The 26,931-nt window shown below is 39.6% G+C and overlaps 1 protein-coding gene across 1 annotated transcript; it reads left to right on the top strand.

The window, feature by feature from the left end:
* On the top strand, positions 1-25,850 carry LOC148355241 (uncharacterized). The gene is made up of 19 exons (XM_088350210.1): positions 1-75; positions 139-193; positions 283-446; positions 1,651-1,695; positions 1,781-1,887; positions 2,951-3,120; positions 4,954-5,120; positions 5,193-5,403; positions 8,097-8,276; positions 10,269-10,444; positions 12,329-12,392; positions 12,916-13,079; positions 13,156-13,200; positions 17,391-17,497; positions 17,590-17,759; positions 20,075-20,241; positions 21,834-22,044; positions 23,918-24,124; positions 25,567-25,850. The coding sequence occupies exons 1-19, from the start codon at positions 46-48 to the stop codon at positions 25,848-25,850; spliced, it is 2,724 nt and encodes a 907-aa protein (XP_088206336.1). The 5' UTR covers positions 1-45.
* Positions 25,851-26,931: the final 1,081 nt, after the last annotated feature.

Here is a 26,931-nt window from a genome sequence, read left to right as displayed (position 1 = left end):
CAGAGCGATTTTCTGCAAGCACAGCAGGCACATCAAGGACAGAAAATGTTTTCCATCCTGAAATCTTCACCAAAGGTAAAGTGCTTTCTCCATTTCAACACGCCAAAAATTTTCCAATGATTCTTCTTTGACTTCTAGAATCCTCGGCCCTCGTTGAATCTCGGGCTGACCATTCTTGTAGTTTTTATTCCAGGTATGTTTATTCAGGCTGAACGGATCAGGAAACATTGCAGTAGTAGGTATAAGATTTATTAAAAACTCACTTAGTTTTTGATCTTTCAGCTCCGTTTAGCGCCATCAAAGTGAACTGCACTGAACCGACCCAAGTGGCGTTACTGGAGGCCCTAAAACCCATTTTTACGATGGCCGACATTCGTCCGGTAATGAACATGACAACGCCCACCAACGTCCGATTGCACTTCATCATCTATGGAATATTAGGAGTGGTATGTTTAACAAAGAATTCAATTGTATCAGCAGCTACAGTCCCTGGAAAATTGGCCCACTAATAACTTATTGTCATATTGCCACATTTCAGGTTTCAAAGTTATAGATTTGAAAAAATCTTAAATTATTTTCTAAGAATCAACAACATGTGAAACACAATCGTGAAGAGGAACATTTTTCAACATTTATATTATTTACAGCGGGATAAACTAAAAAGTAAGTGTTGCAAAAATATTGGCCCCCTGTTATTTCCGCTCATTCAACTGTCTCCAAAAGTTCTCTGATGACTTCTGGATGATCCAATGTCAATTTAATTACTAACAATGAAAAGCAGAGTGTACCTGTGTGTCAACAAGTCTCAGTTTAAGTGCATCTTGTCTGTGAAGGAGACATGTTAGATCAGACCGTATTATGAAGACCAAGGACACACCAGGAGAGTCCAGGATAGAATTGTGGAAAATATCAAAGAAGGAAGGGGATACAATAAGATTTTGCAGGGGCACTGTGCGAGCAATAATCTTAAAAACGGAGAGAGCATGAAACCACTGCAAACCTACCAAGACCTGGCCGCCCCTCTAAACTTTCAGCCCAAACAAGAAGTAAACTATCAGAGAAGCAACTAGGAGGCCACATTGGATGACCTGCAGGCATACACAGCGAGGAGGCACTATCCGTGCATAATACGACTATTAGTCGTACTCTGCGAAAATCTGCCCTTTATGGAAGAGTGGAAGGAAAAAAGCCCATATTAAATAATACCAATAAAATGGCCCGTTTGCCGTTTACAAGAAGCCACGTCGGAGACAATTAAAATGGGCAACAAGGTGCTCTGGTAAGATGAGACCAAACTTGTACTTTTTGGGCTGGATGCAAAGCATTACGTTTGGGGAATGAGTAACACATCACCCCGAAAACACTATCCCCACTGTCAAACATGTTTTTGGCAGCATCATGCTCTTTGGTTGCTATAATTCTGCAGGGACTGGAAAGATCGATACTTTAGCAAGGCGCTAATGATCCAAATCAGTCGTATCTCGATTTTTCTTTATGAATTGGGGGATTCGTTGTATTGGATAAATATTCCATTTCAAAATAATTGTAAAAATAAGTCCGTCAGGATTCAGGCTGTATTTGGGATTTTAACACACAGTATAAGAGGTGACATGACAAATGTGATTTAATGTAAATTTGTCTGTTCTTCAGAACGAGAAGGATCAACTCCTGACGACGCTCCTTTGGCAAAGCTACGTAAGTAACACAAGGCAACATCGTTTGTCGTTTTATGGTAGGAATAAAAAAGTGTATCATGTTTCTGTCTGCTTTGGTTTCCCAGTGGTGGCACAACGAGTTTGTCAGCTGGGACCCGATCCAGTGTGGCACGAACATGATTACACTTCCCAGGGAGAAATTTTGGGTGCCAGATGTTGTTATCCGTGAATTGTGAGTTTGTGTACACCTTTTTTAGCCTGCACTGGCCCAAAATATGCTGCCCTTGCATTATTACTCCATGTAACCATACATCGGATTTCTATTGAAGTTGAAATAATAATAATTTCATCCCTGATCACATAAATACAGTGATTTTTTTTTTTTTTTTGCAACTGCATTAATGCTTAAATCTACATTATTCTTACTTAGTCTTAATTAGACTAGTGGTTCACAAGTGGTGGAATGTGTACCTCTAAAGATAAGATGAAGCACTCCAGTGACTATCTGAGATTTTAAAATACAATAAAAAAGAAGCATCCTAATTCAGGTGTATTTTTTTCCCCGTCGTCTGAAACAGTGTTTCTCAAGTGATGGGTCGGGACCCAAAAGGGGGTCGCGGGCCTTTAGTTTTCCCAACTGGTAAGAAGAAAAAAACTGAGTGTGAATTACACTCCTTAACTATAGAAGCACTACTCAATCGTTTCTTCCTGTTCAGTCAATCGACGCTGTTCGAACTGTGTTTGAAAGCGACCTCATCGCATTTTATTCTGATTTTTTGCGTTTCGTTTCCTTTTTTGCCTTGAGATAAAGATAATTCGAATATTTAATTCTAAAGTTTAAAGCTGCTTTAAAAATAAATGAAGTGTCATCTAAACGTGCATTTTCAAATAATTGTAGGTCAAGAATTTTTTTTTATTCTTACATAACATGAAGATCACGTACAGGGAGTTTACATGATTGTCCGCCATTTTGCCAATAAGGATACCCCCCAAAAAACAAAAAAATAGTTTGTATCTTTGTAGTTTGTATTCATCCTTGTGCTGCGTAGCTCTTACTTTCGGTTGCACTACACAGTAAGACGACAACTAGTCGTCAAATATTACACAGTGCCTCTTTATGGAATAAAGCTTTCACCCAAAAAATAATAATATTTCACAAATTTTAACTTGCAATCATATGCAAACAATCGCCAAAGTGTGTTCTGGAATATCTCCTGTGATTCTCCCATCCTATTAATGACTGAATGAATGATTTTGTACATTTTGTCAATATGAATTGCATCTGTGTGTTGCAGTATGGATCAAGACAAAGCTCCCCTGGTTCCTTATGTGAATCTGTACAGCGATGGAACAATGCGCAATTCCAAACCGGCCCGGGTTGTCAGTTCGTGTAACCTCAACATTTACAACTTCCCTTTTGACATACAAGACTGCACCCTTACGTTTGGTTCCTTCCTAAACTTTGGTAACCGACTTTGCACGATGGATCTTGATTAAGTTTTTTTGGGGGGGTTTTCTGAACAGAACAGTGCCAAGCAGAAGTGTAGACCTCCGCCAGAACATGTTGGTATATTGCCACATTTAAGGCAAACTTAAAGCTAAAAAGTGAAATTGTTTTCAAACAATCAACAGCATGTAAGACACAATTGTGAAGTGGGAGTAAATTATTTCAACATGTTAAATCATATTTAAGATGAAAAATTGAAAAGTAGGTGTTGCAAAAATATTGGCCCCGTGTTCACTTAGCTCAGTCAACTGACTCCAGAACTTCTTCTGAATGCACCAATGCCGCCTCTCGTGACTCAATTTCAAAAAGAGTCCAGTGGTGTGTCTTTAAGTCTCAGTTTTACTGCACCTGCTCTGTGATGGGCTTAGAGGTCAGTGAAAGTAGACACTCCGGAAAGGACAGTATTGTGAAGACCAGAGAACACACCTGTCAGGTCCAGAGTGAATTTGTGGGAAGGTTCAAAACAGGAATGAGTTGACAAAAATATTTTGCAATATATACACACCTCCCGGAGCTCTGTGCAAGCAATAATATAAAAATGAGAGAGCATAATACCACTGCAAACCTACGAAGACCTCTAAACTTTTGACCCAAACAAGGAGGAAACTTATCAAAGAAGCAACCAGGAGGACCTGCAGGCATTCACAGGGCAGTTAAGACAATATGTGCACAAGACAAATTTTATTCGTACTCTGCATGAATCTGCCCCTTATGGAAGAGTAGCAAGAAAAAAGTCCTTTATTTTTATAAAAGCATCACATTTGCAAGGAGGTGCTCTGGTCAGATGAGACCAAAATTGAACTTTTTGCTGGATTCGAAGCGTTACTTTTGGTGTTAGAGTATCCCTGCACATACAAAACACCATCCCCACTGTCAAAATTGCTGTAGCAGCATCGTGATCAAGGGTTGCTTTTCTTCAGCAATATTGCGAAGGTCGTCAGAGTTGATGGGACGACTGATGTAGCCAAACCCAGGGCGATTCTGGCAGAAAATTTGTTGGAGTCTATAAGAGACCTGAGAATGGTTCACCTTCCAACAGGACAATTACCCTGAACAGAGAGAAGAATCTACAATCGAAGGGTTCGAATCCAAAAATATAAAGGTGTTAGAATGGCCAAGCAAAAGCAATCCTATAGAGCATTTGTGGAAATATCTGAAAAATGCTGTGCACAAACAAGCCTTAAGGAACTGGAGCTGTTTTGAAAGGACATTCTTCCTTAAAATATTTCTGTTTCAAGATGTGCAAAACGTATAGAGACATACCCAGACTTGTGGCTGTGATTTCAGTAAAAGAAAGTTGAACGCTGTATTAACTAATGGGTGGGGGATATATTTTTTCAATGCCTACTTTTTAGTTTGTATTTGTTAGCACAATATAAAATGTTGATTACATTTGGTTTATTTTAACGACTTATTCCTCAAATGTTATTGATTCTTGCAGAATAATTTTTAATCTAGAAGTTGTAAACCTGAAATATGACAATTTGTCAAAGAGCTCCTGGGCAAGCCAATACTTTGGCAAAGCACTGTAAGCAATTTTGAGAAAATAAAGTCAGTTGAATGTGCATTTATCAGTGTAACTGACAACCCTCACTATAGGATTTGCTGTGTGCTTTGTTATTCCTGGAATATTCTCATCATTAAATCATATTCAGTGGTTTGTTATGTGTAATTCATACAATGCCATTGAAGATGCAAGATGATTGTCACTTGTTTATAGTAATACCAACACAATACAATAGAAAATGATGCTATTATTTTCTTTCATAATTTAAATGTTCCTTTTTTTAGGAAGCGATATAACGGTGACCACATCCATGTCTGAAGAGTTAATGACATCGAAATCCAAAAACGTAATGACTACTTTAGGCGAGTGGGAGCTGCTGAGCATCACTACCAAGAAGATTAATCATCACAATAATAGCGAGGTGGTCTACACGGATGCGCTTCAATTTCACGTATGTTTTTTTTAGTTGATTGTAAATAATCCAAGGACAGCATATCAGAAAAGATTTTTTTTGTTTTGTTAGATACGACTGCAACGCAGGTCTACTATGTATGTTGTCAACCTGATGCTCCCAAGCATTTTCCTGATCACAGTGGACCTTTTTAGCTTCCTGCTACCTCCACAAAGCGTGGACCGCTCCTCTTTCAAGATGACCCTCATCCTGGGCTACACGGTCTTCCTGCTCATCATGAATGACCTTCTGCCTAACACAGGAAACACCATACCAATCATCAGTAAGTGCTCAGGGTTGATTTTCTTTGAACACCTGGTGAAGTTTGTGTCTGGTGGAAGCACACTGGCACAGTCAGTTTGGCAAATAAAAAAAACAAAGATATCATCTCATCTCATCTCATCAGCTGCACCGCTTATCCTCAGGGGTGCTGGAGCCTATCCCAGCAATCATCGAGCAGTGGGCAGGGGACACCCTGAACTGGTTGCCAGCCAATCGCAGGGCACACAGGGACAGACAACTTGCTCGCTCATTCACACCTAGGGACAATCCCAATCCACCTGAAATGCATGTCTTTGGAATGTGGAAGGAAACCGGAGTGCCCGGAGGAAACCCACGCAAGCACGGGGAGAACATACAAACTCCGCACAGGGAGTCCGGTAGCTGGATTTGAACCCACACAGGAGGTTCCCAAGACCTTAGAACTGTGCCGCACACGTGCTAACCACTGCGCCGCCGTGCTACCCCAAAGATATCATTCATGAATGAATTGAAGAAATCAAAATTTAAACTGTCCATATATACGGCCTTGAAGAGGTGATCCTGGTCATTATCCGATTCCTCCAAGACTTTGCTGGCACCATCTTGTCCATTGTTCTTCCTGCATAAGGATTCGTGGTGTATTTTCTTTTTACAGTAATTACAAAACATACCTTCCTGTAACATTTTCTTGCTACGTGACCTTAGTCCACACTTATCGAATGTCATTGGATATTCATCTTTTCTGCCTTAAGCATATGTTTCTTTTTGTGACCCAGTTTCACTCACGTTTTCATCACATTATCTGTCTTATTCATTTTCTCCGCCTCCTTAAATTCTCGCGGTATCCTTTTGAAATCTGCCGGTGTGGCATTATCTTCATTTTTTCTAACATGGACAGCTGGAGGCTTAAATGATTCTGCAAGTCCACCTAGTATCATTGCCACAGTGAGTCCATCACTCATGGCTTCTCCTTGGGTCTCCAAGAGCCATAATTATGTTTTCTGCTCTTATGAGATAGTCGGTGGCATTTTATTTTTCAGTCATATGCAGCTGAGTCAGTGATACTTGGCTTACCTTTTCTGGAGTAATGTTCTATCAATTTTCAGGGCCTTTCTACCATCATCAGCTGATTCATGCCTTACAAACATCAGTCTTATTAGCTCAGCAAAGCAGTCTGCAATTTTCCTTCTTGCTTCACACTGCTTAGCTTCTCCACTGCGACTCGGCTCATTCAGGATACTGTCTTTCAGTTTTTGGATATGCAAGTAACCGAGGAATCTGGTTTCCCACAGGTCAAACTTATCTTTAGTCCCGCCGAAGAGAAGATGTGTTGTTAGCGTTCATGCTGCTTCGTTCGCCATTTCTCCAGTGGCGTCAAATCTCACTGTGGTCTTTTTCTTTCCGCTTTAACTTTTTTTACATAATACGTGCCGTAAGACCTCTTCTAGGTTAACTATGTCTACGTAACTCCAAGTTGATGCCACATGCAGCCCGTCATATACATATATATATATATATATATATATATATATATATATATATATATATATATATATATATATATATATGTAGGTAGATAGATATACATAGGTAGATAGATATGCATAGGTATAGATATACCAGTATACTGTAATAGTAAACGAGGTTCTACTAATAAAAGAAAAATATTTGGGTGCCAACTTTGTATCTATTGTGTCTACAACAAAAATACTGCTGCGGAAATATTACACCAGAAATATTGCAAAAATACAACCATACTAATATGACAAAAGCACTTAAGAAATACTAAGAAAAAACAAAAAAAAATTAATCCTACAAAATACTACTTTGGAAATACTTCAAAAATACTTCTACAGAAATACAGTATTACAAAAATAACTCATTTGGAATACTAAAAAACAATACAAAAAGTCTACTTTGAAAAGACTACAAAGTACCACTAGAGTAATGCTATAAATACAAATATACTACTACTGAACTATAACAACAGAAATACTGCAAAAATGCATCTATAGTAAGTCTGCAAATATACTGCAGATATACTAGAAGAATTCTAAGGAAAATATAAAACAGATTGTACAAAAATACTACAAAAAGAAAACTACAAAAATACAATTAAAATAATACTGTGGAAATATTTTTAAAATCCGACTGAAGAAATACAACAAAAGTACAACTACAATAACTACTAAACTAAATATGAATTGTAGTGCCTAAAACAGGGACCTAATGAATTAATTTCTTTTATTGTGAGTGTTTCAAAATCAATTTGATTAAACTAATCAATTTAGAAACAAATATAAGGAAAACTATTTCATAGATGTCTACATGTACTGTATATTTATTCAAAAATAAAACAAATTGGATAAGTCCTCAGTACCGACCTTACTGACCAAGTACCCCTTGGTCAGATTTTTGAAGCCAATGCAGTCCTCGCCTAGAAATTGTTGTGCCCCCCTCCCCCGATCTAGTCTGTGAGACTGCATCAATAATCGCACATGCACCAAAGATTTTCCAAACAAATGCACGCGTGGCAAAACGCTACATTGGAAGCATCGATCGTTTTGCATGATCCGTCAACAGCGCTGGGGAACACGTATGGATTTCCATGTGGTCGCTATTCAAAAGTCACGCAAACACGTTTGACCGCAAGAAGGATTTGTTTGCTCGGGTTGCGATTGTTTCATTTTGGTAACTGACACTTTGTCCCTCCAGATGTTTTCTTGTCTCTGTGTCTGGCCTTGATGGTGGCCAGTCTTCTGGAGACCATCATCATCACCAACTTGCTGCTGAACTCCGAAAATGTCAATCCCCTCCCACGCTGGATCCGCATGCTGGTTCTGGGAATTCTGGGCCGTGCGGTTGGTTTACCTTGGAAAGAATGTCCAAACGCAGGTGTGCAAGGACCACCATTACTCATATACACCAATTCCCTCGTTTTTTAGGGAGGTTACGTTCCAAAAAGAATCCACGATAGGCAACATCAGCAAAAGTATAAATCTTTATTCATATATTCATTTATTAAATAATCTATGCAGGGTTTATACAGGTGCTTGAAATCCTTAATAAATGCTTGCATTTAATGGTGTGTATTCAAAGAATGAAAAGTGCTTGGATTTGGGGTGAATTGTGTCAGGTTAAACCCAACACTTGTAACAAACACCTGCACTCAAAGAAGACACAAAGAAAGTGAATATTACTTTCTTACTTGCAAGGAGAGATGACCATAGTCTGCCTATTGCAGTCTACTAGACACTCTGAAAAAGTCTCCTTCTCCTTGCCTTTTTATTGTGTTGGGAACACCCTAGTTTACATAAGGTCTCTTCTGCTAAAGGGAGGGGGAGTGACAAAATCAGTTGAGACCAGTTCTTTTGTTTATACAACAACATGTGATTTTAGTCTGAGGGTACAAGGGTCGTTGACTCATGCTGATTATTCCTCTTTATCAGGACGTGAGACACTTTGTACCAGCTCAGTAGCCTAGATGGTAAGGCGCCCGCTTTGAGACTGGGAGGTTCGGGTTCGCGCCCCGGCCGAGTCATTCCTAAGACTTAAAAAGTGGTCGGCGGCGCCCTCTCTTGGCTGCGGCTGCATCGGGTCAGATGCAATCGACATTTCGTTCTGTGTACATTGTTACACAGAATGACAATACAAGGAAATTATTATTATTATTATTATTATTAAAACAAAAGCAATCAATAGTTCCTTCTTCATGTCCTGTTTACACTGCAAACACATACACTGACTTAATCATGGGGTTAAAAATACTAAGATAGAATAACGTATGAATAAATATTCCAACAAATTGCTTGTAAATGCTCGAAATTGTTGCCATGTTTCTCAACAAGTCTGCTTAAAAATGACACAGACACTGCTTTTTGGTGGCTTCACTTTGTCATTGCAATTCTTCTTTCCTCAGCACCTGGCATTAGTTTGTATGACATTGTCCTATGAAGCCTCATCGCCCCCTACAAGACAGGTGCATGTTACACTTAAACAGGGCACTCTGAAAGGTATATGAGTGCAATGATGGACATTTATTGTGGACCATGGAAAGATTTAAGATAGTGTTAAATTGTAATGGGAGGAACTTCTACTGAAAATGTAAGCTACATATCACGGTCATTGTTACCCAACACCTATATGGAGAGAGATTTGTCTCAAAAACAATAGCATATATTTGCAATATCCTCAAGATCTATAAAACATGTTTTGATGAATGCACACACAAGATTAAAAACCACTGCTACAGTATATTTGTAGCTCAAAGGTACTTTTTGCTACTACTTTTTTAGGCAAAGGGCTACCAATTTGATATATATTTCTAAAAAAACAGCTCATGTTATTATTTTTTACCATGTGATTGCTAGCTTGTATTTATTAGAAGTTGAAAACATCATGTCAGTTAGAAATCAAATTGCAATGACCCATCATTGGTGAGGTTTCAGAACCTGTACTGGGGGCTTACCTTGTGCCTGCGAGCACTATGTTGGAGACCCCTGCACCAGTGATTTAAAAAAAATTGGTGGAAATTATTTCAAGACACACCCCTTTTTTATTTTACATGATATTTGGTCGCCATCATGTGGACAATATTGAAAAACAAGAATATGGTGTAAGAGTGCTTATTATCACTTTATATTTTTTTACCACAAGGCAGAACAGCCATAAAAAACGTGTACGAACCTTGTAGACAAAAACTAAAGCCTGAAAATTAGGTTTTGGTCAATAAATACATAGATAAATGCATAAATAAAGGTTTTTACCTCATGAATTTTCACGTTTTGCGGGGGTTCTGCTCCCCATTACTACGATAACCGAGGTAATACTGTAAAATGGCACCTTTGTTTTTTTGATGCACCATGCACATTTAATCTTTCCTAACAGATGAAATAGGCCACCGTGTGTCCGGACAGGTCGGCTCTGTCGTTGCCCTTAGCGAGGAGGAAGGAGAAACAGCAACGCTGCTGGAGCTGAGGAACCTCGGAAAAGATCTGAAGATCCTCCGCTTGCAGGTCGAGAAGAAACTGGGGAGCAGCCCGAGCTCAAAGGAATGGATCCAGGTGGGTTTCGTCATAGACCGCCTGCTCTTCGCCATCTACGTCTTTTTCCTATCTGTCAGCTTCATCACCATCAAGATCATCTGGTTTATATCTTATCAAAAGTAGATTACTTGCAGTTGAAAGTATGATGTGAAAGTATACAATGTTAAGAATAAAATGATGTGGACAAGTACCTTATACTTTTGGCTCATGTTCATTTCAATCTACAGCGGGTAAAGCATTTGTTTTAACTCGGGGTTCGGCAACCCAAAATGTTGAAAGAGCCACAATGGACGAAAAAACAAAACAAAAAAATTGTCTGGAGCCACAAAAAATGACAAGTTTTATATGAGCGTTAGAATGAATGCAACATATTATGTGTGTATATTAGAAAACCAAACCAGCTCGGTGGCCTTGGGGGTATGGCGCCCGCCCCGAGACTGGGAGGTTGTGGTTCAAGCCTCGGCCGAGGTCATACCTAAGACTTAAACATTGGTACCCGTTGCATCCCTGCTTGGCATTCAGCATTAGGGGTTGGAATTGGGGGGTTTGGTCACCTAATGACTCCCAACACCTCAGTTGGGTTGAGCGAGGGGGCTGGGAATCCCCTCCTCTAAATCAATCTCCCAAAAAGAGTCAGAAATGACTCTAGCCACCTCCCACTGGGGGCATATGGCTGTGGTATATATATAAAATATTAGCAATATTAGCCTACTATTAAAATGACTAAGTTAAACGCAGCGCATCTTCTGGAGAATGATGCACCAAGTGACTACTCCACTGTGGGATACCTCCTCAAGTTTGAGGTCATTACAATATTAATGAATTGGGAATTATATTGTTTTTTTTTTTAATTTGAGCTAAATGTTATTGCACTTTTATATTTTTCTGTTCAAAGTCTTTATTACACGTTTTATCCTGGAATGCCATGTCTAATCTTATTTCATTCAATGTTTCACACAGTCATAGACAATTGTATTCAAAAAACGGTGCAATAAAACGTGAAATGTATTTATAAAAAAATTAATCAGCAGTCTTTTGATAAGGTAAAGTAAAAAATATCACATTAATGCAGTTTAAGTTTGATTCCAGTGCAAATGACAAACTAGTCATTGAATGAGTAAAACACAGTAGCAGCAGCATCTTCTCTCTCACTTTTGACGCCAAAAGCTGACATCTTCGGGCCTGGGCAAACAAACATAAGTAATATCCCCAAGTGTCATTCATGTATACTGACAAAATCAGAAATCACAAACAAAAACAGCTACTTTTTTACTAAATGAAGTGCTTACGACAGCATTGTCTTACCCGTTGGCTCAAACAGGAAAGACGGGAGAGAGGGTACAAGCGAATGCAATAAAGAGCGTTCCCTTTTTCCTTTATCTCCTCTCTGCGTATATTTTGGGGCGACGACGTTCTCTCCAAAATTATTGGCGCCCAACGTGGAGCAACATGTATGAATACTTGGCAGCCGGCACAGTAATCTACCACTACATTTCACTAACTGGCATCAGATGGCAACAATGTAATGGATTTAACAAACAATACATACACTATCATGCACACGTGCATTTATGAAAATGCTAGTAGGTTGAGAAATACGCATTTATTTTATATAACATGAGCCTCATCTAAAGGGATCTGACATAATGTTAAGACATGTTGCTGCTAAGGGTACAACAGATTAAAAATGATTATAATAATTGAAACATTGGCAAAAGAAGAAAAGAAAGAAGCATCTTGGTCTGTTTGGCCACTTTAAGTCTCTGTGGTTTAAATTCTTCCTTTTATTTTGTATACTAATTTCCGGTTCATTATACTTTATGCATTTTAGGTGACATAATCCCACACCACAGTTATTAATCAACCCAACAACCATTTTTAACCCACTGTTAATGTTTTTAGCGCCCCTCACAGAAACTCAAGTTTCCTCTGGTTTTCTCGATCTTCATCTCTCTCCTCAAATTTGGTAAGAATCACATTTAATCTTTACTGTCCTCTTCTGTTTTTGAATTTTAGACTCCTGCCACAAGCCTTCTCGATGATTATCTTCAAAACCAAAGAAGCAATGAGTAAAGGAAATTTAGTCAGAAACATGATGGGTCTCAAACTTGCAGCTCACGATTGCCCCACAGGAGTTTGAGGCCCCTGGCTTGATAGTGATGGTTAAAGTTAGGTTTGATATGGGTACAGGGTTGGTACGGGTTCTTGAAATCCTTGAAAATGCTTACATTTTAATGTTGTGTTTTCAAGGATTAAAGAGTGCTTGAATTTTGGGTGCTTGATAAATGTTGTGTTTTGGAATTAGTGTTTTCCCTTGCTTATTCTTATTTACTGAAAAAAATATTTCCAAAGTATACAAAAAAAAAAATTCTCTTCGATTGACGGGAAAAAACACAAAACAGGAGCATAATAAATAATATGTGAGTGAAATTTTAAAACACAGATTCGGAAAGTAATGAACATCTGATCGAAGTCACCTCTATCTTCAGCCACTTGTAGCTCCATGATGCCCAACTGCTCTGGCCCGGGTGGCCCCGCCCTGCTAGAGGCTCTCAGACCCGTCTTTGACCTCAAATCCATTCGGCCAGTGGAGAACATTTCATCCACCACTCATGTCAGCACCGGATTCATCCTAACTGGCATTCTTGGAGTGGTGAGGAGCATTAGCATTCCTTGCTAATGAGGTTTTGATTTAGCAGCCTAATAAATACTTTACATTTTTCTTCCAGGACGAGAAGGCTCAGATTTTGACAACATTCATCCTACAATTATCGGTTAGTCATCCATCCTTATTTTCTTTTAAAATGGAGGATCTGCTGGCTCTACAGTGAATTGTTTGTTCACACATCTGCCTCAAGGCCCTGAAATTAAAATTAGTTTTCTCAAGTCCTAGTGTTGTCCAGCACTTTTCTTGTTTTCTTTTTGTTAAGATTATTATATTTTAATAATTGTTATATAGAATGATCCTTCGGTTATTGATGGTCAAACTTACCTCGAGATGACGTCCTTACGTGATAAGAGTATACGGTTGTAAAAAACTAACAACTATAGATCTACAATTAAAAACACAGAACATAGAATTGCAGTTGAATTAAGGGTCTGTATTATCATTATACTAAAGTACGAAAAAATAGGAGTGCTTCTCTTTTCAGTCTAAAAAAGGGATTTGTAGTGTGGCTGGCTAGCTGCTCGCGAGCATTGGGTGGAGCAAGGTCAACTCGATAACTAAAATTCAACTGTCATCCAGAATATAGAGGTTTCTCATGAGTTATAGCTCAAGGTCATCCTTTTCTTTGGTAATGGATCTGGCGTTGGTGCGGGACAGAGTCGGCAGGGGTGGCTTAAGAGAGTTGTTAGCCTAGCCGTAGCTTTAGACCGGAGCTGCAGCCTTGCTATTGGGTTCTCTCCCAACGCTGCCTCAGTTGTTTACCGATCATGATAATAATCCACAGAGCACCTGCTGGTGATCACCATGTCTTCGCGCTATTCTGACCTTCCTCTGAGTCAGATTGATTTGATGAATTTCTTTTTAATGTAACGAGCTGCTGATGCTTTGCTATTTGTTTTGGTGTCCACTTGTGCATCCGTTTTGCTGTTTGACTGACAGAATGCACCAGCCTGTTACAGTTCCGCAAACAGTCACGACCACCCACCACTCAAAGTCCTCCCTAATCTGCCCCTATGATAGCATTTGCTTTGTGCCGTCTGAACAAAATGCAAAATACAGTACAATGATATCAATGACAAAGACAAAATCTGTGACGCAGTGAACCAGTGATAACGGAAGTGTGATATAGGAAAAGGATCTCTGCATTTTAGAAAGGCCTGAAAATATTTGGACAGACACCCAAACAAGTTGGGTTCTACATGCAACCAAAATGGACTTGAAATGAAATATATTGACCAGAATTGAAGTGCAGACTGTAATGTTTAATTCAACTGGTTTAACAACATCTGACCGAGAATGAAGGAATTGAATACATTATTTTCTAAACACACCACATTTTAAGGGCTCAAAAGTAATGGGACAATTAAACATAATCCAAACAAAAATGTATTGTAAAGCATCTAAAGAAAATAATTGCCTGAAGAGTGGAAACCATGGATGACACTGGGTTTCCTCCTCTTTGATCCATTGTCAGGCCTTTAGAGCAGCCGCCTTGAGTGTTTGCGAGCAAGCGAAGTGCATGCTCATTTGGGCTGAGATCTGTGGATTGATTTGGCCATTGCAGAGTAAGTTTTTGCCCTAATAAACTTCTGGTTTATTTTTGCTGTATGTTTGGGGTCATGGTGAACCGCCATCTAATTAAATCTGCGGCATTTGGCTAAATCTGAGAAGAAATCATATCCCTGTATACTTTAGAACTCTACCAGCTAATTTTATCCGTTGCAATGTCATCAATGAATACAATTGACCCAGTACATACATGCCTGTGCTATCATACTGCCTTCACCATGCTTCACAGATGATGGGTTGTTCTTTGGATCATGTGATTTTCCTTTTTTTCTCTCCAATTTTTTTTCTTTCCTCAATTTTGTCCATAAAACTCTTCCAGGACTGGGTTGGCTTGTTGACATGTTTTTTGCCAAAGTCAAGTCTGGCCTGTCTATTTTTGTGACTGATGAATGGCTTGCACCTAGTGGTGAACCCTTTATACTTACTTTCATAAAGTATTTTCTTTATTGTACACTTAGGGATAGATACAACCACTTATTGCATAGTTACTATATTTCAGTAGATGCTGTTCATTAATTTTTCTTTACCATGAGAGTATTTAGCCGTCATTCATTGCTGTTGTCTACATGGATGTCCAGGCCTTTTTAAAATGCCAAACTCATCAGTGCATTCCTTTCTACCTAGATAGTACCAAACTGTTGGCTTCCCCAAGAATCGCAGCTATCCATTTTATCATATCTTTTTTTATCTCAGGATCTTCTGCTTCACCTCCATTCAGAGCACCTCTAAACACATAATGGTGTGGTCTCAACAACAGCTTTCAAATGCAAGACCACGCACCTATAATCGATTCCAGACCTTTTTACAACTTAATTGATGACCAGTTAATAAGGGAGGAACCTTCTGAGTCAATTACAGAGCTTTAAGTCAATTGTCCAATTACTTTTGGTACCTTGAAAAGGGAGTATTAGGAGAGAAAAGGGTGTAGAGAAATGCAGCCAGCCGACTCAACTTACAACAAGTGACTCAACTTTCCAAGGGTCTAGTGTCTACCAATCGTGTTGAAGTCACACCCCCGCCTCCCACCTATAAAACACCACGCAGGCTCCAAAAGCCAAACCCTTCTGACCAACTTTTTGGGGTAGGGGGCTCAGGAGAGAACAGACTGGGCTTTGTTTTTTCAGGTTACAGAAACGCATACTTTCTTTGGGTGGAAACTCACCATCCAGCGATAAAAGCTGGATGCACTAACTGCCGTTCCACTTTTTCCTGAGGCACTCTTCCCTGCCGGACGAGACGCCCGAGCATGGGCACAATCATGCACCCACCCTCGTGGCGCAGGGCTCCCTGGGCAAGATCGTTTGATAACCCGGGGATACCCACATGCTTCCCCCTGACTCCCAAACCTCATTCATCAAGCTAACTTGGGCTCAAAACAGACAATTTGTTGGCTAGTTTTTGGGTGGCCGTGAAGCTTAGTACGCAGTTCTTAGGAACATTTCTCAAATTAGGAACAACAATACAGAATCCTGTGTTTTTCTGGGAAATTACAATATTGTCATCTTTACGCAACAGCTTTCTTCCCACACAGTATCTCCTAGAAATGAAAGTTTCTCTTGTCAACAAAGTTTATTTGTTTTATTCTTTTGATCAAATTTTCAGTGTCATGTAAATAAACGTAGTTGTTTAAATCAAACACGTGCATTATTCAGTTTCCAGGGTTGGGTAGGGTTACTTTAACTGGATTACTTTCAATGACTTTTGGATTACTCCAATTCCAAATATGCTAATAAAAGACAAAAGAAACTAAATATGAATAAAATGATGACTCACAACACGTGGTAAGCTTTCTCTCCTGGCTTTGATCTCTTTGATCTCCGGCAAAACTAACATAAAATGAGACAGAAACAAAATGAAAATAAATCCAAACAGCTTGCCAACATCATTTTTGCCATTCCATGTATGCACAAAATTTAGTAATTTTATTCATATTTAGTTTATTTTATCTTTTATTAGCATATTTGGTATTGGAGTAATCCAAAAGTAATTGAAAGTAATCAAGTTAAAGTAACCCTACCCAACCCTGTCGGTTTCCTTCTGGACTGATCAATCATTATCCATATCAACGAACTGAAAAATCGATAATTTAAAACAAGAATTAAAATAGGTTTAAAGGATTGCTTCCTTCATTATAAAGTCTAGAGACCATATAAGGCTATGTCGAATTAATTCCATTAGCACTACCTGCTGGCTGAAAAAGTAACCACCGAATTAGATTCTGAATGAAATAAAGGTAAATTGAAGCAATTTACTCTAGTGCTATAATTCCTCAACCCCATATTCCTATTTGGATGTGTAAAATTGCAGCGGAAATTGTGCACTTTAAGACCAAATTGATTATATTATTGTATTCTGGCAGGTAATTAGGTAATAATCTAAAATAACAAAGCTCGTGTCACTGTCCAAATATTTCTGGGCCCAACTGTATACATACTCAATATCCACCCTAAACAAGCGCGCAAGACCGTGAAAAAAAATATAGATTTCCAGTTGTATAGAAAAAAATCAATATAATACAGAAAAAAATTATTTGGAATTATGTTGCTGCTAAATGTTATTGTATTATTTTTCATTTAACTACTATCACAAATTTATCCTGGAGTGCCATGTCTAATCTCGTTGTAAACAATGTTCACTACGTTGTTATTCATGACAATAAAGCTACTTCTAGTACAGATTCAAATTTCATTAAATTTCACAACTACAATTGTTAACTTTGTGTTGCAGAGGTGGCAAAACGAGTTTATATCCTGGGACCCAAACAAGTGTGGATTGTACAACATAACAGTCCCGAGAAAAGAACTCTGGGTACCTGACATAGTCATCAACGAGTTGTAAGTCACTGGCAATGACCAAGTAAAAAGAGAATATTAATATTCCAGTCAAAATTACAAACCAGCATCCTAGGAATTGTTTAATCCTGCAGGATGGAGAGGAGCACACTTCAATTGACACCCTACATGTATGTGTTCCACGACGGCTTTGTGATAGATTTGCTGCCCCTCAGAGTGGTGAGCTCCTGCAGGCTCGACATCTACACCTTTCCCTTCGACATCCAGAACTGCACCTTAACCTTTAATGCTTGGGTGTATGTTTGTAAGTAGAAACTGATTCATGCTTCCATAATGCAAGTTTGTTGCTTCTTTCTTATCTGTCATCAAAATGTAACGGTAAAGTTTTGAGGTCCCTTTAAAATCTTGTTTGTGGACAGCATAGTAAAGATGTGGCAGTGACGTTGATAAGTTAATTGTTTAGTAGACACTCTAAAACATCAATGGATTTTGAACTTGCAAGGAGAACAAGGGAGGACTTTACCAAACCATGTGATAAGAAATTCCTATCTATCTATCTACCCTGGTCATATCCCTCGAGAGGGGTGACCGACAGCAAGACAAACACATACAAAAACAAAGAAATAAAAAAGGGATGAAGTAGCAAAAAACACATACAAAAATTTTTCAACCATGGCCAACCCAAATCCCCAAACACACAAACAAGTTAAGCAGCTCAGCACCCAAGTTGGTCAAGCTTTTGTCCCTCAAGATGAAACGGGACACAAGAAAGCGGCCATGTCAGGGTGACACAACACACTCTTCTGTTCAACAGCAGGGCCCGACAGCTTTCACTGGTTTACCCCCGCCGCATGATAAGGAATTCCAAGTTGTTCTAAAAGATCTCACCTGAGCCATTTATTTTTATTAAATCCTATTATATAAATAACAAATCCGCTCTAAAGGGTTTGTAAATCAAAGAACAGCAACATGATTTGCCAATACAATGGAACCTCGGTTCTCGACCATAATCCGTTCCAGAACCCTGTTCGAAAACCGGTTTGTTCGATCACCGAAATCATTTTTCCCATTAAAAATAATGTAAATCGTTTTAATCCGTTCCAACACCCTGAATGTTTACCTTGAATGTTTAACGTAAACATAAAGCTAACCCAGGCTAATCGTACGTCCGCGTTATCGTAATCTTCTGTACGAAAGATTACGCTAACATGAACGTGTAAAAATAAAAAAATCAGGTCGTTTACAAGTCATTTAGCACCCGGGTCTCCACAACAAGTGGTGAGCGGTTCATTGGAAAGGGGGCTCCGTTCCAACACCCTGAAAGTTGGGCTCCGTTCCAACACCCTGAATGTTTACCTTGAATGTTCAACGTAAACATAAAGCTAACCCAGGCTAATCGTACGTTCGCGTTATCGTAATCTTCCGTACGAAAGATTACGCTAACATTAACGTGTAAAAATAAAAAATAAAACGATAAAGAAAAGAATCATGAATAAGATTTCTTACCTTTGTGGTAGACAGCAGAAGGCGCAGGTGGACAGTGGGGTATTCCCTAGCAAGATCAGACACTCGCACACCTCCTTCATATTTTGCTATTATTTCTTTCTTAAATGCAATAGTTGTATGCACTACTTTTCTTTTTTCACCTGTAGCAACTTTGCTGCTTGCACTGACTTTCTTCGGAGGCATAATTAGGGGCTAAAACACTTTGTACACATATATTAAAAGCGAAAGGAAAACGAAGCACGTCCGCACACGATAACAGTTGGTCACGAAAAGAGCGATCTACACCTGTACGTCGCTTAGCATTGCACCCTAGCGTACGCACTCACGCATTACCGGCGTTCGAACTCCGATTTTTTGACCGAACAGCGAAGCAAGAATTTCTCTAAATTTTTGGTCGGACTCCGATTTGTTCGAACTGAGAGGCGTCCGAAAACCGATGTTCCACTGTAGTGACAATAATGTAAACAACAACAGTGTGTAATAATATTCAAAATAACGAACAACCCTAGTGTCTCATCCAATCTCCTTTGCAGGTGTCCAAGTCAAGTCAAGTCATATTCATTTGTGAAGCCCTTTATCACAAAAAGTCTCAAAGGGCCGCACAGAGCACAACAAAATCAAGTAAAATATAACATCAGCTATATAAGATGTTTTTGTGGGAACAGGTATATTTTAAGCTAAATATGAAAGAAGTAAATATGCAATTTTATTTACATTGAATCAAAATGCCTAATATGATTATATCAATGATAATAATATTGTAATGTGAAGTTCATACAAAAACTAGTAGGGAGTTAGCTAGCTCGCTAAAAGAGTGAAATACATCTAAATAGCCAGACCAAAGCTAGATGGCTAGCTAGAAAGGAGGCCAAAATTTTGCTCGATGACTAGCAAAAAAAGATAAAATATAAGCTTGTTACATGCAAAAAAATGTAAAAAGATAGGTATCTAGCTTGCTAAATAGCTAAGAATGTGGGATGTTAGGAAGCTATGTAAATACTATCCAATATTTAAAAAAGAAACAGGCAGATCTTATAAAATGTTATCCCATTATCCGGAGACTATATCAGTAAATTCTAGTTCGAGAACAACTATTCCATCTTTTTCTTTCAGTGCCAGAAATAAAGATCGAGCGTGTGATATCAACAGAGATGATATTCCAGTATTCCAAACAAATGATGGCAACGATGGGAGAGTGGGAGCTCGTTGGAATCAAAGATCAACATCAGCAGTTGCCAACAACTTCTACTAACAGAACTTACGAGGAGCTTCGCTTTTTCGTAAGGACCAACTTTAGTTTTTTTTTTATAGTGGAGGAATAAAGATTTGATGAAAAACAACATGCACCGGTTTTGGTCAGCGATGTTCTTTGATTGATAAATTATTGCAAAAATAGGGTAATATACCGTAAAACATTGTGAAGTAATTCACACATATATAAATACATATACCGTAAATTCCGGACTATAAGCCTCTACTTTTTTCCCTAACTTTCAACCCTGCGGCTTATTCATTGATGCGGCCAATTTATGTAATTTTTTTAACCGCCGCCAGCGGCGCTTGAGTGTTGCTACCATTAACTGCCCTGTTGCAGGCACAGTTTGGGATGAAAGCTATATTATTATTATTAAAGCTTTGAAAACTCTCGGTGTACCGTCTTTCTTTGTAAATATGTGTAACCCATGTATAATATGTATTTGCAACTGTATATTTTTGTAATGTATTTATTTGTATTTATTTTAGATACTTATTCTGATATGTTTTGCACGGGTGAACGAAAAATGAGGGGCGGAACAAACGCGGGGTGCCGAGTTTAAGTGGGGACCGCTAAAGGTGAGGGACAGACAAGGAAAGAAGAGGGGGTAAAAAGTTGTTTAAAGAAAAAGGAGTTTTGTGAGTAAATGTGTTCATCTGATACATTTTTCCCACCCTTGCCTTTGGAAATATACACTTTTTTCCTTGGATTACTTTCAACGGGACCCTGACTCTGCAAGTCTGCATCAAATCTTAAGTACCGGTATCATTTTCCGTTCATTTTGCCGGCTCTGATTATCGGACTGTGGACTTTAATGAAGGACATTTAGTTTCAATTGCGGGACTTGAAGTCGGGTTTGAGTTAATTTTGTGTTTGTGTTACATGTTTAAATGTGGGCGCATGCGGCTTATATACAGGTGCGCTCTACATTCCAAAAACCTGCATGTCAGGTCGATTGGCAGGTCTAAATTGTCCCTATAGGTGTGAATGAGCGAGTGAGTTGTCTGTCCCTATGTGCCCTGCAACTGGCTGGCAACCAGTTCAGGGTGTCCCCTGCCCATTGCCCGAAGATAGCTGGGATGGGATCCAGCACCCCCGCGACCCTACTGAGGATAAGTCGTGCAGATAATGGATTAACAAATATTGCATTTTTTTAATAATATAATTTGGGCAGCACGGTGATGAAGTGGTTAGTGCGTGTGCGGCACAGTTCTGAGGTCGTGAGATCAAACCTTCCTATGTGGAGTTTGCATGTTCTCCCCGTGCTTGCGTGGGTTTCCTCCGGGTACTCCGGTTTCCTCCCACATTCAAAAACATGCATCTCAGGTTAATCGGCTGGTCCAAATTGTCCTTAGGTGTGAATATGCGAGTGAGTCGTCTGTCTCTGTGTGCCCTGCGACTGGCCGGCAACCAGTTCAGGGTGTCCCCTGCCCACTGCCCGAAGATAGCTGAGATGAGCTCTAGCACCCCCGCGACCCTACTGAGTAAAACCGGTGCATATAATGGATGGATGAATAATATAATTTTATGAGACTCCCAATGTGATGGGAAACACTTTTAAGTTGCACTTTACAGTCCGCAAAATGTGGTATTTTTTCTCAATTTTTTCCCCAATAGATATCACTGCGGCGCAGGTCCATTCTGTACGTGATCAACCTGCTGATTCCATCCTGTTCCCTCATCACGGTGGACCTCTTCAGTTTCCTTCTGCCTCCTCACAAAGTGGACCGCTCCTTGTTCAAGATGACTCTCATCCTGGGCTATACTGTCTTCCTGCTGCTCATGAACGACCTGCTGCCCATCACTGGAAACACCATTCCGCTCATAAGTACCTTCACTCTGTTAAAATAACTGACTTGTGTACTTTTCAAGCAGACATATCTGTTTCTGGAGAGCCACCGTATTTTAATTTATAGACAGGGTTCGTACAGGTGCTTGAAATCCTTTGAAATGCTCGAATCTTAATCTATTTTTCAAGGATTGAAAAGTTCTTGAATTTTAGGTGAAGTTCTTGTGAACGCTTGAAATGGTTGCAATGTTTCTCAACAACTCTGCTTTGCCATTGCGTTTCCTTTGTGATTAACGGCAGCTGTTCTTAGTTTGTATGGCATTTTCCAATGAATTGTCATAGCCCCCTATGGGTCACGCCTAGGAGGAAAAAAATGCATGTTACACCTAAACAGGGTACTATTAAATGTGTTTCAGTGCAAGGATTATGTATCATTTATGAATATTTATTATGAGCAATGAAAAAATTTGAGGTAGCATTTCACAGTGGTAAATTGTATTGGGAAGATCTTCCTGCGACTAAAAATGTAATTTAATATTATCGTCATCTTACCCAATTGTTGCGATTTGTGGTGGACCCAAACACATGAAGCATGGCACATGGCAAGGGCTCAAAATCATGGTGTTCAATCACAAATTCATCCATCAAGTAAGAGACAAAATAATTGAACCAAAAAACCAAACTCAGAAAGCAGAATGAACTAGAAAATGGTGATGTGTAAAACAAAGCCGGAAAATGAAAATCACCCGAAACTATGCCGTCCAAAATTTCTTTATGAGGGGTGAGGGTAATCAAGGTCAGGTGAGGGGTGATTGGACACCCATGTCCCAATTACAAACCGATTAGGCGCCTCCTGGTGGTCGGAGGCGCCAGACCCTAACACCAATACTTTTTGTCAGAGCCAGAACAGATAGTTAGACCCAAACGCGTAACATTTCACACAAAGCTTTATCGTAGAAATGATGAAGTCAGGTGCGGGGAAACAAACAGTGCTCCACTGCTCGTTGGGCAGGAGGAGGAAGGAGCTCACGGGATCTAAGCGTGGTCGGAATGCGAAAACGAGTGGAGTTCCCAGGACGGGCGATCAGAGTGTGGTCAATGTGCCAAAACGGGTCAAGTAGCTGGAGCGAGATTGGAGCATGGTCGGTGGACAGAACGGGTCAAGTAGCCGGAGACGATCCGGAAGTCAGGGACAGAGGACCAGGATACAGGTGAAGACCGGACAGACAGGAGCCAGAATCAAAATAGTGCTTGCCTTGCGGATGCGGAGGGTTGCTGACGGACTGACAAGGAGTGAATGGAGTACTGAGTTTAAATAGGAGGGGAACCAATCAGGCAACAAGCAGCAGCTGGTGCCAAACAACCGAGCACAGGTGAGGGCAATGAGTAATCATGACACTATTATGGGGAGAGATTTATCTAAAAAAATCATTATTGTCCAGATCTACAAATATATTTGCAATTTACTCAAGATCTAAAAATTGAATGCACACACAAGATCAAAAATTACATATTTAATTCGCAGATATGTTTGAGGATCTGCACAATACATGATTCGCACAGGATATCTCAAATGATTGGTACTGGAGAAATGATGACATCGGCTTTGAAAGTCCTAAAAAAATGCTTGAATTTGGCCATGAATAAAAGGTCTATGAACCCCTGCCTCTAGGCGAACTTCATGTTATGTAAAATAACTAAATAAATTTATCAACCTTCGAGTATTTTCAAAAAAGCATGTTTGTATGATTAAAAGTATATAAAAAATTATACTATTAGTTTCTTGATGAATGAAGTTATTTTTTACCGCTGGACTAGTAGGTGCTAAAAAATACACACTGTCTCTCCCACCAATGTTTAAATAAACGGTTAAATTCAAATTTCAACTAAATTTCATGTGTTGTCACAACAGATGTGTTCCTGTCCCTTTGTCTGGCTCTGATGGTCGTCAGTCTTCTGGAGACAGTCCTTATCACCAACCTGCTACACAATTCTACTAACTACTCCGAGGTTCCTCGCTGGATTCGACTTTTAGTCCTCCACATCTTTGGCCGCCTGGTGTTGCTTCCTCCTAAGCCTATCAAAGCTGATCAGATCATTCCAAATCCTGCAACACTCGGTAAGCTGCACCCTGAGGACTAAGCTTTTAACACATTTTAATGGTCGACCAGTCACAGACTTTTGAAACTATTAGTTATGTCATGGAGTGTTGGACAGACCCAAACGCAAGACACAAGACATCTGACCCCCACTAGGGATGGCAGAGGAGGTGATCTTAAAAGGGGGGCCTTGTGAGGAAAACCAGAAAAGGGGATCATGGGGTGAAGAAAGATCTTGAGGTGAGGATTTGGCCCAGGTGGACAACGATAAAGACAGGGAGGGAACTGGAGGAGAGGATGGTGTAGTAGGTATGGCAAAACTGAAACATGGAAGGCGAAGGCTTGTCGTCTTGGAGCTGTAGACGCTTTAGGAATCAAAACCATTTCAGTACAACAGGTGTCCAAGATGGCTCAGCAAGGAGGTATGGGAGGCTGATTGCTGGATCAAGATCACATGGGGAAGCAGTAAAGTCAGAGGGACTGGAAAATGTGGCGGCGCTGCCATCTGTTGGTTAAGGACCGCCTGCACTAAACATTACAAGTCAAATAATCGGATAAGTATTAATTCTTTCTTAAAAGCCCCAGTGTGTTATTTTTGACCATTAGATTGCACTGCATTGTCTAATGCGAACAAAAATCAGTGCCAAAAGCACAGCGTGGCAGCAAGATGCCAGACTAACATGGTGGCGACATCTAGGTACAGGATTCCACTTTGTATAAAACAAATATCAATTCCATGAAATATGATATATATATATATATATATATATATACAAAGGTCGAAAGCCGAGACGGGAGAGTAGATGTGGTCAGGATCAAAAACGGGTCGAAGCCGGGGGACAGACAGGAGCAAAAAACAGGTTGGTGTCAGGGTCGAAAAAAGGCCTGCCTAGTGTAAACTGAGGTTTGCAGACAGACTGACAAAAAGGGACGGATAGGAGTGGGTTTGAATAGGGACACGGAGCCAATCAGAGTCCGAGGCAGTTGGCGCCAAAGGGTCTGGCACAGGTACTTACATCAGCAATCATGACAGATAGTTCTTGTATTTTCTCCTGGTATTCAAATCATTTTTTCTTTCTTTTACTGAATGAAAAAAAAATTGCAGCACGAGCGGGCACCGAATATTACACACTGTTGCTTTGAATTTAGCATGAAGTTGATTTCATAATTTGGCAATTGATGATTAAGAAAAAGTACAATTAGGCACGGTGCTTGGTCAATGGAGTCAAAAATCCCCTCTTTTGAAGTTTTAGTGCGCGTTCTTGATTTTGACGTCATCATTTTTGAGAGAGACGCAAAGGAGATTATAATCAGTCTGATCAATGTCTATGGCGACAATGGAAGTTATTGTCGACTATTTCGATCATTAATTTTTGTCGACAACATCGACTAATTGTTACAGCCCTATTGAAGACATAACAATCAAGTAAAGATACATTCTTTCCTATATCCTGTTTGATAGAAATGGACGTCTCTATTCAGCAAACGGGTGAAAGGGAGGACCGCAGGACAGAAGGACCAATGGATGAGGGCGAAACCATGAAGGAGCTGAGAAGTTTGGGAAGAGACCTCCGAGTCATCCGTCTAAAAGTAGAACAGGAGCTGAACGTCAGCCAGAGCGCAGAAGAGTGGATACATGTGTGTTTCATCATAGACCGCATGCTGTTTGCAATCTACAGCCTTTTTCTATTCGTCAGTTTCATCACCATCATTGGCATGTGGGCCAACTCAAACAACCCCTCATGATAACGAACCATGACTTGGATTTTATTGTCATATTTGTGTGATAATTTAGTAGCATTATTTATTTCCTGTTTGTTTTTATTATTGTATAATGGAAAAAAATATCACTGGTTCATTGCTTTGCAGATTTTGAATTGAACAGTCTTTATTGTCATTGATATCAACATATCGTGCATTGTGTTTTGTAGCAGAGAGCAAACAGCAAATAATATCAAGGGAGCTGGTTAGGTGACTGTGTGCGCGACTGTGATAGGCTGATGAATGCTGTCAGTCAAACAGCCGGAGTGCGCAGGCCCACAATTAAATAAATCTACCTAAAGCTAAGTGCGAAAAACAGTGACAGCTAGTATTTTAGCCGTTTGTAACATTAAAAAGAAATTCATCAGTTAAATCGGACCGTGAGGAAAGTTAGAAGAGAGCAAAGAAATAGTGATCACAAGCAGGTGCTATGTGCATTGTTATCGGGTCTGGTTAGAGACTGAGGGAGCGTCGGGTGTGAGGGCTATAGCGGCGCAGCAGGTCAGACCTACTGCAGCTAGAATATGTAAAAACTTCCGAATCCTACCCTTACCTAGTTTGTGTCTCACCAACGGAAGATCCATTACCCATGAAACGGATGACCTGGGGCTCCAACCACTAAATTCGGGAAAGTTCTATTTTGAGAACTGGCTTATTCTGAGGATACCCGATGCTAGCATGCAGCTAGTCAGCTGCTCTCTTAATCATGTTTTCGCACTGATAGGAGAAGCCCTCCACTTTTGTTGTACTTTTGTATTATGACAATAACGACCAGTCATTCAACTGCAATTCCATGTTCTATGTTTTTATTTGTAGATCTATAGTTGTTATTTTGTTCCAGTCCTATATTCTTAGTCGGTAAGGATGTCATCTTGAAGTAAGTTTGACTTTTGTGGCCTTTCATGAAGGGGTGTCGCAATTTTGCATATTTTCACAACCGGGGTAATACTGTATAATGTGAAAGTTTATTACTAATGGAAGAAATAAACTCATTTTGTTCTATGTTACAATCGTGTTTAAAGGGACAGTGTGTGTTATCTGACCACAAGATGTATTGTGTACTCCA

The sequence above is a fragment of the Urocampus carinirostris genome, chromosome 12, assembly GCF_059441175.1.
Source record: "Urocampus carinirostris isolate Australia breed hairy pipefish chromosome 12, RoL_Ucar_1.0, whole genome shotgun sequence".
Lineage (NCBI taxonomy): Eukaryota > Metazoa > Chordata > Actinopteri > Syngnathiformes > Syngnathidae > Urocampus > Urocampus carinirostris.
Note: the sequence above shows the minus strand (reverse complement) of the source record. Positions and strands in the feature narration are given on the sequence as shown.

What these genes read in the sequence shown, in the direction of transcription:
- LOC148355241 (XM_088350210.1), top strand. Translation starts at nt 46, where the DNA reads ATGTTTTCCATCCTGAAATCTTCACCAAAG. An exon ending in GAAAGAATGTCCAAACGCAG is followed by an intron (nt 8,277 to 10,268) that starts GTGTGCAAGGAC and finishes CTTTCCTAACAG; the next exon opens with ATGAAATAGGCCACCGTGTG. An exon ending in GACATAGTCATCAACGAGTT is followed by an intron (nt 17,498 to 17,589) that starts GTAAGTCACTGG and finishes TTAATCCTGCAG; the next exon opens with GATGGAGAGGAGCACACTTC.